Here is a 13,212-nt window from a genome sequence, read left to right as displayed (position 1 = left end):
TTACAGGCGTGAGCCACCAGCGCCCGGCCTTGGATAAAATTCTTAAACTACCAAACCAGTTTTAACTGGTCCCTGTTCAAACTGTGAAGTTGGTGACCCCATCTCTGACATCTTTGGTTTTTTTTTTTTAATTTATCTTATTTTATTTTTTTATTGTGAAAATACTGTACAGAGGGGTTACAATTACATGGGCAAGATAATGAGAGTACATTTCTTATCAAGCATTGTAGCCTCCTCCTTTGTTTCCCCTTCACATCGTTGGTTTTTTAATTAATATAGAACACTATACATGCAGAATAACTAATGGACCCCATTTCTAGGTACCGATACAGATAAACCTCAAAAACTCCATGTTGAGTTAAAAAGGCAAGACATAGAAAATTGCATATACTAGGAATAAAAATACAATAGAAGTAAAACCAGGCCAAAGTGAACAGCATAAGTGACAAGGACATATGAACTATAGTGATGTAATGAGAAATTAAAGGATGATGGTTGGCTGCAACAGGAGAGTTGGATGCCAAATTTCTATGTTGTGTTCTGAGCACACAGATTTCTTCCTTTTTTTTTTTTTTTTTTTGGTAGTAGTGGGGCTTGAAGTCAAGGCCTTGTGTATTCTGGGTACTCTTCCATTTGTGCCAGGACTCCAATCCTTTTAGCTTTAGTTATTCTTCTGATGGGATCCTACATTTTCCCCTCAGACCAATTACCATGCCTCACTAACTTTTTGACCAGGCTGGCTTCAAACCACAATCCATAGGAGGTGATCTCTACCTCCTAAGAGGCTAGGATTATAATCATGAGCTACTGCACCTGGTGTTTTCTCTCTCTCTCTCTCTCTCTCTTTCTCTCTGTGTCTCTCTCTCTATCCCTCCCTCCCTCTCTCTTCCCTCCCCCCTCCTTTCCACCCTTTGTTTCCTTCTCTTTCCTTTCCTCCTTTTTCCCTCCCTCCCTTCCTCCTTCTCTCCCTCCCTTCCTTTCTTCTTTCCTTCTACTGGCACACTGGCACTCCACCACTTTAGCCATACCACCAGCCTTGCTTTTTGCTGGGTATTTTAAAGATGGAGTTTGGTGGACTCCCTGTCCATAGACATTTCCAGGCCCCCCCTCCATCAAGCAAATGAACTCCCCTGTCTCCTCTGGAGTCCCCTGAGACATCTTGGCTCCCACTTCTTTCTCCTCTGGGGTTGCAGTTGCAGTACTTGTGTGCAGAGGGCAGGAACTGATTTTTCCCCTGAGGGTGGGTGGGAAGTGAGTGCTCCTAGGCCATGGCCGCATTTCAGTGTACTCCTCCCCTGCTGATAAAACCTCTCAGACAGTAGAGGCTCCCTCAGTGTCCGATTCAAGTCCCTCCCAGGTGTCTGGCACTGGCCTTGCTTTCTTTCCTGCCTCCTCTCCTGGGATAACCTGCCTCCCGCCCCAGATTCTGACTCTTGGTCTACAATGCGGCCCAGTCTGGAAGCGGCTGGCCTGTCTCGGTGTGGCCACCTGGCACGGCCACCCCACCGATTTCAGTTGCCTATCAGATTGTTGAGTGGCAGTCCAGAGATTCCCCAGCCAGCAGCTTGCTTTCACTACTGAGCAGAGCTTTGCCCCACAATCTATCATTTCTGCTCAGGTGGTGGAAACCTGAGCCATAAAACTTCAGCATCTAGTCCTGGAGGTTACCCAGGCACAGTCTGTCCTTGCTCTTAGGTCAGAGAAACAGGAATATATGCCAACTCCATGTTACATCTCTTCAGTTTATTCACTTTCAGTACATGCTACACCCGGCACTTCTAGGTCCTCTGTTGCGTGCTGGGGGTACAGGCATGAATGTGACAAGTCTAGAGTTTCAGTACAAGGAAGTGTGAGGGGTCCAGAGAAGGGCTCTGCTGCCTCCATCAAGGACGGCTTCATGGAGTCGGTGCTACTTAAGCTAGTTGGTGCATTACTTGCTCTTTGGTGGTGCTGGGGTTTGAACTGAGGTCTTCATATACTCAGGATACGGGGCCCTGTCCCTAGTACTGTAGAATTTATTTGTTGCCGGTCCTGGGGCTTGAAGCCAGGGCCTAGGCTCTTCCTCAAGGCTAGAGCTCTTCCACTTGAGCCACAGCGCCTTGTCTGGCGTCTTCTGTGTATGTGGTGCTGAGGAATCGAACCCAGGGCTTCCCGCGTGCTGGGCGCGCTCCCCCACCGAGCCGGCCCTTCTAGCATTCCTGTTCCCAAGGTGTTCCACGCGAGGGCCGAGGCGGCAGGGCCCACAGGCCCTGCCGGGAGGGCCCGGGGAGTGCGGCGCAGGCTCGCGGTGCCCGGCGGGCCTCCGCCCGGCTCAGGGCCGGTGCTCTGGGGGCTGGAGTCTCACTTCCTGCCGGGTCAGCCGTCGGGGAGAACACCGGGCCCACCTGAAGGGCCGTCTTCCCAGGGACGTGGCCCTGCGGCTCTGACGTCACGCCTGCCACACGGCCAGCCTGGGCGCTGGCACTGCAGACGGGGCGGCGGCCCGGGAGCGCGGGACGGCTCTGAACCGGCCTTTCCGGCAGCGCGTCCGAGAGCCCAGGCGCCCGAAGGTGAGCCGGCTCCGCCTCCTTCCTTCCGCCTGTCCGGAACAGGGGCTGAAGGGCGGGGCTGGAGGAGGGGGGCGGGGCCTGCAACCGGGGCCCCACCCCATCGGCGTTCGGGGCTTCGAGGCTGGGCGGGGCTTCCAGGGCGGGACAGAATAGGGGCGGAGCCTGCATATCTGGGCCCACCCCCTCTGCTTGTGCAACGCGGCTGGGAGGGGTCGAACGGGGCGTGGCCATGGTCGTCGGCCCCGCCCTTTCCGCACTCCCGCCAGGGCGGGGCCGCAGGGCGGGGCCGCTAGGGTGGGGCTGGTGGCGGTGGCGGTGGGCGGGGCCTCGGGGACCCCGACAGCCCGCGCACTCAGCAGGAGCCTCCGCCGCCGTCGCCCGCGTCTTCAGGCCCTCGCCGCTTCCTCGCCAGAGACCGGGGCTCCGCCGCCATGTCCGCCGCGGAGGAGGTTGACGGGCTGGGCGTGGCCCGGCCGCACTATGGCTGTGAGTGCGGGGTTCGGCGGGGCTGGGGCTCCGAGGGGCGGCCGGGGCCCGGCGGCTGCGGGCCCGCGCGGACCCGGAAGCGCCTGGCGGGCGGGGCGGCGGAGTGGGGCGCCGCGCCCGCGCCCCTCGAGCCGCGAGGTGGCGGGTGGGACCCGGAGGCCTCCCGGCCTTTCCCCGGCCTCGCCCGGTGCGCCGAGGCCGGGGCCCCACCCAGCGCCTCTGCCGCCCGGCGGGCCGAGATTGAGGGCTCGGCGCGGGGAGGTGGCCGCGCGGGCAGGGCGTGTCCCGGGGCCCGGGCCGGAGCCCGCAGCCCGCAGCCCGCAGCCCGCCCGGCGCGGACCGGCGGCCAGCCCGGCCCTCGCGCCTCCCCGGCGGCGGCCCTCCGCCAGGATGTCAGGAGGAAAAAGAAAGCAAAGACACCGCAGAGCCCCGACTTCCTCGGTGTCCGGGCCACCCGTGGGACCCCCGCGCGCGCGGGACCCCCCAGGGGCCCGGGGAGTCGGCCCTTTGTGTCCTTCTAGAATAATTTGTTCTGAAGGACAGGTCCGCTGGTCAGCGGCGGTTGTGAGGTTTGAGAAATGAGGGGTGAGAAGGACGAAGCTCGACCTTCCAGGAATTTCCCATGCGAGGAGCGACAGGTGTACAGCTTAGGGCGCGATGGCGGAGCGGGTGGGCGGGCGAGGCCGGCGGACGCGGGCACCGAGCTCCGCCGTCCCTGGAGCCCAGGCCGTCAGGACTCGGGAAGGAGGACGGGGAACTGGGATGCTAATGTCCAGGGGTGCTGTTGTGGTTTGGGGTGTGTGGGGGAGGGGGGAGCGGGGGCGGGGGAGAGTGGGAAGGACCAGGAAAGAGGAGGGTAAGAAGTATTTCCTAAAGAAGGCGAGGCCAGACTGGGAAACCTGGAGCGCTTTCAAATGGAGTTAGGGATTTTATTCCTCACCTTGGGTGACTGAACTCCATTGCTTTTAGGTTAAGCCCACAGGCTTCACACTACCTCGTGAATCCAGGTCCCTCCTCTTATAGCCATAGGGCTAAACTTCAATTTCCTCATCTGTAAAATAAAAGTGCTAATCACTGCATTGTTGTGGGCTTTAGTAAGAGAATGCACAGTACTGCTTAGTGCAGTTACTACCAGTTATCTTTCAGCAGCTGCTGGCTTTGGTTATTAATAAAGAAAGAGAAGGATTGATCTGATCTGTATTTACAAAGGTTCTGACAGTGACACATTTCGGGCAAACTCTTGAGATAGTATATGTTGAAGGTACAAAATTTTGTGCAAAAAATTTTGTACACATTCCTATTACCATACATTTTTATGAAGAACAAGCTGAGTATAGTTGAAACCCCATAGTTTTTGCTTTACAAAAATCATTGTCTCTAGCTATCCATACATCCGCTAGTGCCCTGACTTTCTGGGTGATTTGATGGGTGGAATTTGATGGCTGTGGTATTCTTTTGTCCATGAGGAAGATTACAGATTCTGGTCCCCCCCCCCCATCATTCCTAGGACTTGAACTCATGGCCTGGGTGCTGTCCCTGAGCTGCTTCTGCTCAAGGATAGCACTCTGTCACTTAAGCTACAGCTCCATTTCTGGTTGTTTTGGCAAGAAAGACTTTCCTATCTCAGCTGGCTTCAAACTAAGATCCTCAGATCTCAGCATCCAGAGTAGTTGGGGTTATAGGTGTGAGCTACTGGCACTGGGCTTCAACCCTGGTCTTACATTCTTTCATGTTCCAGCTGTCCTGGATAATGAGAGACTCACTGCAGAGGAGATGGATGAGAGGAGGCGACAGAATGTGGCTTATGAGTACCTTTGTCATTTGGAAGAAGCAAAGAGGTAAAGATGGGCTGTCTGGAGGGAAGATGGGGAGGGACTGCTGTGAAAACACTGGTAAAGATTGCCCTGGGACTGTTGCAGGTGAGCCTGGGAGGCTGTGCTGTCAGTATAGGTAGAGCGTCTATTCTTGGGAGCAAGTTTCCCCTTTGTCACGAGACACAGTATACTGAATCATTTCCACTTTTGTGCTGTTCCATTTCATGCTCTGGTACATATTTTGGGTACTGCCAGCTGTCTGTTAGAAATAGCATTTTTAGGGTTTTAAGTTTTTTTTCTTTCTTTTTTTTTTTTTTTGGGTCCGGTCCTGGGGCCTGAACTCTGGGCCTGGGCGCTGTCCCTCAGCTCTTCAGCTCAAGGCTAGCGCTCTACCACCTGAGCCACAGCGCCACTTTGCTGAGGAATCCAGGGCATGCAAGGCAAGCACTCTACCACTGAGCCACCTTCCCAGCCCCAGGTTTTACGTTCTTGTTCTTAATATTCTCCTGATCCGTCATTGGGTTTGAGTTCTGTGTGAATTGTGTCCCCTCCCCTGGGACCTGTGGTGTGGTCTGGGTCTGGGAAGTTCGTGAGGGTACTGCTGTGGCTACTGGACACTGTCCATCCCACAACACTCGGAGATGCCTAACCAAGGGCAGCACCCATCTTCTTGTGAAGTAAATGCATGCTGCTGTTTTTGTTGGGTATCTCAGGACCTCGTGGTCTTTAATTTTAGGGTTTCAGTTTGCCATCAGTAATTCCTTTTGTTCCAGTGCATATATTCTTTGGCACGTTCCCAGAGCAGATAGGTGTAATTACAGATCAGGTTCTCTGGAGGTGAGCTTTGGAGAGTGGGGCTACTGAGGGATAATGAAAAGGTGTTGTCATCAAAAGTTCATTGAAAATCAGGGACATTTTAAATGGGGCTAATAAACAAGAATTTTTTTTAAAATCTGAAAAGTCTTAAAATGCTATGAGAACATCCAGGAAACAACACAACATTCTTTTTTGTTGTTGTCGGTTGTGGGGTTCAAACTCTGGGCCTGGGCACTGTCCCTTAGCCCTTTGGCTCAAGGTGAGCTCTCTACCACTTGAGCCACAGCGCTACTTCCGGTCTTCTGGTGGTTAATTGGCGATAAGAGTCTCATGGGCTTTCCTGCCTGGGCTGGCTTTAGACCTCAATCCTCAGATCTCAGCCTCCTGAGTAGCTAGGATTACAGGCGTGAGCCACCAGTGCCCGGCTAACGCAACATTCTTATATCCCAACTTTTTTTTTTTTTTTTTTTTGTGGTGATGCTGGGGATTGAACCCAAAGCCTACCACATGCTAGCAGTGTTCTGTCACTGAGGTACATTACCATTCATCCCTCTCAGAACTAACACCTGCTAATCCTTCAGGTCTTCCCTTTTGCCTCTAAATAAAATGACGGCCCCAGTTGGAATTCCCTTTGTGCCCCTTCCCTGGTTCCATCTTCTTCCCTTCCAGGGGGCACTCCTGTGGTCTGGGCTGTGGCATCTAGGCTGCCTCTCTGCGCAAAAGCCATTTTAGAAATCAGGTACTGGAACTGCTGTGATTTAGATGAGGCTCAGTGACAGTAACATTTACCTGACAGTTTGTTATGGTCGTTTGACTGGTGCTGGGGATTGCACACAGGGCCTTGAGCATATCAACAGGTGCTCTTCCACTGAGCTATGTCCCGAGACCCTGCTAAGTACAATTTTTAGATAGCAAGAAATGAATGTATGTTGTTAGAACATGGGACATTTCTCACTCAGAGTTTGTATGGAAACAGAAATGCTAAGTCCTCTGCCACTTCGGAACTTCCGCTCTTGGAAGAATTTGCAAGATGCAGATGGTCTGAGAGTCTATCTCGTGCTCTGTGAAGCAGCAGGGATTGTCCAGGCGACCTGAGGATTAGAAAAAAGAACCTCAGATCCTGGCTTTCCTATCTCTGCCCATTTGTTTGTTTGTTTGTCAGGTCCTGGCTTTCCTATCACTGCCCATTTGTTTGTTCGTTTGTCAGGTCCTGGCCTCTTCTATCACTGCTCATTTGCTCAAACTATGGTTTGAACTTAGGGCTTTGTACCTCCTCGGATCTCAGCACTTCAGCCACACTGCCAGCTCTATTTGTGTTGGTTGTTTTATTTATTTATATTTGGTACTAAGGTTTGACATGAGGTGTCAGCTCAGGCTTGCTTTTCCCACAACCCCAGAGCAATTTTTTATAGTTTATGTATTTATTCATGTCTTTATTTTACAGGAATTTAGCACAGGGTATTACTTCAAGCTTGCTAGTCCCATCCTTAGGCTGTCTGTTAGTAAAGTTTCTTATTACTTTGTCTTACACATTTTAACTTGGGGTTCTACTTCAGGCTTGCTAGGTAGAGGCTCCCCCTTCATCCAAAATCCCACAGTGCCATTTCCAAAGGATTTGGGGCTTAAACTCAGGGCCTGGGCATTCTCCCTGAGCTTCTTTTGCTCATGGCTAACATTCTGCCACTTGAGCCACAGCACCGCTTCTAGCTTTTTCTGTTTATGTGGTACTGAGGAATTGAACCCAGGGCTTCATGCATGCTAGGCAAGTACTCTACCACTAAGCCACATTCCCAGCCCTTTTTTTCTTTTTAAAGGACTATACCACATTGCCTTGACCAGTGTTGTTATTATTTTTTAATGCCCACATTGTAAGTTTATTTTCAGTAAAATTACAAACATTTAACAACCGTAGTTATGATACAGAGGATTTCCATTACTTCAAATAACTATGTATTGGTTACTTTTTTTTTTTTTTTTTTTTTGGTTGGTCGTGGGGCTTGAACTCTGGGCTTGGGCTCTGTCCCTGAACTTTTCTGCTCAAGGTAAGTGCTCTACTGCTTGAGCCACAAGCCACTTTTGGTTTTCTAGTGGTTTATTGGAGATAGGAGTCTCACGGACTTTCCTACCCGGTCTGGATTTGAATCACAATCCTCAGCTCTCAGCCTCCTAAGTAACTAGGATTACAGGCCTGAGCCGAGTGTGCCACTGGCGCCTGGCTTGTATTGGTTACTTTTTGAGATAGATCCTGTCACCCTCCTGCTAGTGCCATCCCACATTTCACTAGCTGGGATGACAGCTGCCTGGGTGTGCTGAACCCTGCACCCTCCCAATCTCAGCCTCCCTGGTCGCTGGTATTGTTATGTGTTCCTAGGAGCCTGTATTGGTACTGGTAGAATTTAAAACATTCAGATGGAATAGCTTCCTAGAACGCATTAATGCTTCTCTTCCCGTTCTTCCTGAGAGTTGCTAACAGCATTTCATTTGCATCTACTCCAGAACATGTTCTTCTTGACAGGTGTCCCTTCCAGAGTAGGGAAGTAGCGCCCCCCCCCCCCCTTGACTCCTGCTAGTCTCCTTCCTATTGCCCTGGCCGTGGAGCTTTGCCTGGTTCTTTTATGGAGTGAATTGTATGAAGTCTGATGTGTGGTAGGTTTTGTTGCCATTGTTTTCCTTAAAGCTTAGATTAGAAAATCAAACAGGAAGGACCTGTTTTAGATTTTCCAACCAGAAAGCAGTAAGAATCTTTTGGTGAGAAAAGAGGACTGGGGTCCCTATCCACCTTCTAGTGTGCTGCTTCCATCCCTAACCTGGTGGGCTGCTCCCCATCATAGCCAGGGTCTCCTCTCCCGCCTGGGGAGCTGGGCTGCATGGCTGGTGCCCTCGGAGTCTTCTTTCCCCCAGAGCACCAGGCCCAGTTTGCCCCGTCCTGTGTCCTCTCAGGTTGAAAGAGCCCCAAGGTGTGGAGTTTCTAGTGGCTCTGAGGCCAGGAATGAAGATCAGTGAGGTAGAGGGGGGAAGGTCCCCCCTGCGTTCTATTTATATCCTCTACTCCTCCCCTCTCACCGGAGACCCGCCTTTCAGCACAGTAGCCCCATTGTGTATCCTGGGGCGCTCCATTTCCCCTGTACCTTAAACCAGCTCACTTTTGGGAAAAGGGAAGGGAGTGTGTGTGTGTCTGTATGTGTATGTGTGTGTCTGTGTGTGTGAGAGAGAGAGTAGAGGTAGATATAGGAGTATTGTGGGTATGGTTTGAAGTTCCCAAAAGGGTTGAGTGGGAAAACAGGGTAGTCATTACAAGTGTGCTCTGGAGTGTTGGGAAATAGGAAATACAGAACTCTGCTGTGTGGCTGAAAAGTCGCTTCTGTGTAGAAACGAGGCTGCTGTTCTTTAAATACTTCATTATTTAAGGATTCCAGTCTTTTTGCCAAGGCTGCACAGCGGAACAAGGCCTTCAGAAGAGGCCGTGTGCAAAGGAAAGTTCACTTGTCTTTCTGGCCTGTTCTGACGGGGTCTTGTGTTTGTTGTCTCGAAGGAGCAGTTGGGTAGGAGAATAGAGGGAAGAATGCAGGTGCTCAGGTACAGGAGCAGGCAGTGAGGTGGAGAAGGGGGCAGGGAAAGGAGCCAGGACCAGGACTTAGCTGGCAGGGCAGAAAGGAGGACTTACCAGGGGAGAAAGGGAAGTGGCCTGAGGGGATGGAGGGAAACTCCACAGGATGAAGATTAATTCCAAGCCCTCCCTGAGGAGGTCTGGGTGGTGTTTCTTCTTCCAGAGACTTTGTCACATGTCCTTTCAAATCTGCCAGCTTCTCCCTGCCAGGTGCCCAGGCCCCAGTCGGAGGGGTGTAGACTTGGGCTTCTCTTGTAAAAGGGGAGGTAGAGTCTGACTGCTGGAGACTCAGAAAATATACGGTGTTAACAAGAACTTAGCTCTAAACAGAAGCACCTTCCCTTCTGTAGTTTAGAGGAATTGAAGTATCTTGAAAACAGTCAGTCTGGAGAACAAATTCTGTTTTATGTGTATGTCTTCATTGTTGGCATAGGACATTTTCTGGGTTGGTTTCTTCAGATCTCTCCTAAGTGGTGGTAGAATTCCAGGAACATCTGATATTTCTAGGTTAATGCACAGTAATTCATAAAACAGACGTTAAGACGTTTAAGAGGCAAAAAGAGTCAGGCCAGGTAGCCAGAAAGAGTAGCCTAGCAGCCAGCTTCTACGATTTCCAGGGGGGGAGGGCATCGCTTAGCGGTTTGGGGACAAAGCTGGGCATGGTGGTGCAAGCCTTTAATTCTAGCAGCATTTCCACCACTCGGTAGACTAGGGTAGGAGGACTGCAAGTGTGAAGCCAGCTTGGGTGACATAGTGAAGACCCTATTTTAGAAAACAAAAGGTGAAGATTAGGGAGATCCTTTTACTCTAAGTCTTGATCTTAGAGCCCAAGTGCTGCCTCTTAGCTCTTTTCACGTAAGTCTGGTACTCTACCTCTTGAGCCACAGCTGCAGTTACGGCTTTTGGCGTTTAACTGCAAATGAGTCTTGAGGAGGGCTGAGAATGTGGCCCAGTGGTAGCGTGCTTGCCTACCATGCATGAAACCCTGGGTTGGATTCCTCAGTACCACATACACAGAAAAAGCTGGAAGTGGTGCTGTGGCTCAAGTGGTAGAGTGCTAGTCTTAAGCAAAAGAAGCTCAGGGAGAGTGCCTAAGGCCTGAGTTCAAGCCTCAGGACTGGCAAAATAAAAGGAGTATTGAGGGATTTATCTGCTCAGGCTGGCTTCGAACTGTGATCTTCAAATCTCAGCCTCCTGGGTAGCTAGGATTACAGGTGTGAGCCACCAGTGCTGTGCCTTTACCAGCTGAGAAAACTGGTCACTTCAGGAGTCCAGTGGGAGTTAGGGACTGGCCGCTGCCCACAGCCGCCTCATGGCCCTTGGAGCTGGGCTGGAGGCGCGGGTGCGTTCACAGTCGGGGGGTCCAGGTGGGACTTGATCTTTGTTCTTAAAATGGTGACATAGATGGAGACACCCATTGTCTCTTCTGAAATGTAATTTAGTATTACTGCCACTGACAGACTCCATTGTAAGAAATGCCCTGCGAATTCCAAAGTGTATTTGTGGAAGTGCTTGAAACTTAAGTGGTTTTTTTCCTTAGTAACAATGTTACATATGTAGTATTCATTCCTAATATAGCCATGTAGCTTTCACTCAGAGCTTACTTTACAGCTGAAACACTGTAAAATTTAAAATAGATGTGGAGTCAGGATGCAAGGCCCCAGCATGTGGAGCATGGCTCTCACCAATGCACAGACCAGCTGCAGAGCAGTCTGGTGTAAGGAGACAACTTGTTAAATAGCTACCATATGAAAAGTCATATGATGTTACTTTCATGATACTTACAATTAGGTAAAACAAATAAAAAAAATCTAAATCAGCCAGGAACCCGTGGCTCACGCCTGTCATCCTAGCTACTCAGAAGGCTGAAATCTGAGGATCATGGTTCAAAGCCAGCCAAGGCAGGAAAGTCCATGAGATTCTTATCTCCAATAAACCACCAGAAAACCAGAAGTGGCTCTGTGGCCCAAGTGGTAGAGCACCTGCCTTGAGCTGAAGAGCTGAGGGACAGCGCCCAGACCGAGTTCAGGCCCCATGACTGACACTCCCCTACTCCCCCCCACCCCCGCCAAAAAAAAAATCTAAATCAGTGTTCTTGAAAACCTTGAATGTAGAGCTATCCCAGTGAGGTGAAGAGCTGGAGACAGTGGGTCTGGTCTGGCAGGTGGCAGGTATGTGTTCTGATTCTGGTTCTGCAGGCTGTCTGACCTCAGAGAGTGGGCCCACATTTGTCCAATGTACTTCCTGTCGGGGGACGGTGTGGGGGTGAGTGCTGGCCCGGTGATGTGCAGAAGGCACATGTGGCTTTTTTTTTCCTGGTCCTTGGACAGAAAGAGCTTAAATATGAAGGTAATAAGATACATGGGCTGGGAAGGTGGCTCAGTGGTAGAGTGCTTGCCTTGTGTGCATGAGGCCCTGGGTTCGATTCCTCAGCACCACATCAGCAGAAAAAGCTGGAAGTGGTGCTGTGGGTGCTGAGGGACAGCGCCCAGGCCCCACAACCAGCCAAAAAAAAGATAATAAGATGTGTGTGCACTCTGGGTGAGAACTCTCCAGGCACTTTCAAGGGTGGCAGCCTCCTTTTTCTCGCTTGGGACTTAGGCTTTTGTCTGAGAGAAGAGCCAGGAGCCAGGCAGGAGCAGAGGTCACAGACTTGTCCTTTTTACTTAATGCTGTGCCCACTGTGTGTCTACAATCCTTCTCACAATGAGAACTTTGTCATGAAGAAAAAAGAAAGAAATTTTTTTTAGTTGCCATATTTTCTTTCTTTTTTTGGGGGGGGGTCTAGTCGTAGGGCCTGAACTCTGGGCCTGGGTGCTGTCCCTCAGCTCTTCAGCTCAAGGCTAGCGCTCTACCACTTGAGCCACAGCACCACTTCCGGCTTTTTTCTTTTTGCTTATGTGGTGCTGAGGAATCAAACCCAGGGCCTCATGCATGCAAGAGAAGCACTCTACCACTGAACCACCTTCCAGCCCTGCCATATTTTCTTCATTACTGTTTTCAGTGTATATATACTTCTAACTTATTTAGGTTTATTCCAATTTAAAGCTACATGGCTTTAATGACTAGAGCATTTGAACATTCTCTGATGTATTTGTGTATCTGTTTGTTTTATGATTGTCTTGTGTAGCTGTCCTGTGTCTGTCTGCTGGGGTCACAATGGTGAATCTTGACCTCTCATACTATACTCAGGAACTACCTGTCATATTTGCTGATTTTCCATCCTTTTTGCTTTTTCACTGTACAGTTTAGCTTTTTTGTTCAAATTTAGTAAATGTGCTACCAAAGTGAACCACAGATTTAACTTTTTTGGTATTTTTTTCTATCAGTTCTGGGGACCCTTTTGCATGCTGTATATAGTTGGAGCTTAAATGTTTTATCAGTTTAAATCCCAGATAGTTTAGTTTCTCTAAAACCTTCAGTCGTGGGTCTTGAACTCTGGGCCTGGGTGCTGTCTCTCAGCTCTTCAGCTCAAGGCTGGTACTCTACCACTTGAGCCACAACACCACTCCCAGTTTTCTGGTGGCTAATGGAGATAAGACTTTCCTGCCTGGGCTGGCTTTGAACCATGATCCTCAGACCTCAGTCTCCCATGTAGCTAGGATTACAGGCGTGAGCCACTGGCGCCTGGCTTTCTTCTCTTGAGAGTATGCCCAAACTCCTTATTACTGGGAAACCATGTCTGAAACTAGCTTAATAATTGGCAAATAATTTAAATTCCTTTTTTTTTTAACTTCTTTGTGATTTGAAACTCCCTTTATCCAAATTCCATATGGCAATTTTTGGAAAGGTAATGAGACTTTTTCTTCAGTGGTGTTGAAGGTCAGACCCTGGGCCTCACCCATCTCCCGGGTGCTGGGCGTGTGTAGGCAAGTGCTCTGCCACAAGCTAAATCTCCAGCCCTTGACTCTGAGATTTGTAATGTCATTTTTGTTTATTC

The 13,212-nt window shown here is 50.3% G+C and overlaps 1 protein-coding gene across 2 annotated transcripts in view; it reads left to right on the top strand.

Annotated features, from left to right (window-relative positions):
* Positions 1-2,883: 2,883 nt before the first annotated feature.
* Iqgap1 (IQ motif containing GTPase activating protein 1) overlaps positions 2,884-13,212 on the top strand; it is a 74,666-nt gene continuing 64,337 nt past the window's right edge. Inside the window, exons 1-2 of one of the 2 annotated variants that reach the window (XM_070043316.1) lie at positions 2,884-3,035; positions 4,774-4,873. In XM_070043316.1, coding sequence (XP_069899417.1) covers positions 2,981-3,035; positions 4,774-4,873 — 155 coding nt within the window. In that variant the 5' untranslated portion in view covers positions 2,884-2,980. Of the gene's footprint in view, positions 3,036-3,642; positions 3,674-4,773; positions 4,874-13,212 lie in introns of those variants that run through there. The other variant, XM_070043317.1, reaches the window with a different exon arrangement.

Source organism: Dipodomys merriami, unplaced genomic scaffold (genome assembly GCF_024711535.1).
Source record: "Dipodomys merriami isolate MVZ:Mamm:240054 unplaced genomic scaffold, mDipMer1.0.p SCAF_33, whole genome shotgun sequence".
Lineage (NCBI taxonomy): Eukaryota > Metazoa > Chordata > Mammalia > Rodentia > Heteromyidae > Dipodomys > Dipodomys merriami.
Note: the sequence above shows the minus strand (reverse complement) of the source record. Positions and strands in the feature narration are given on the sequence as shown.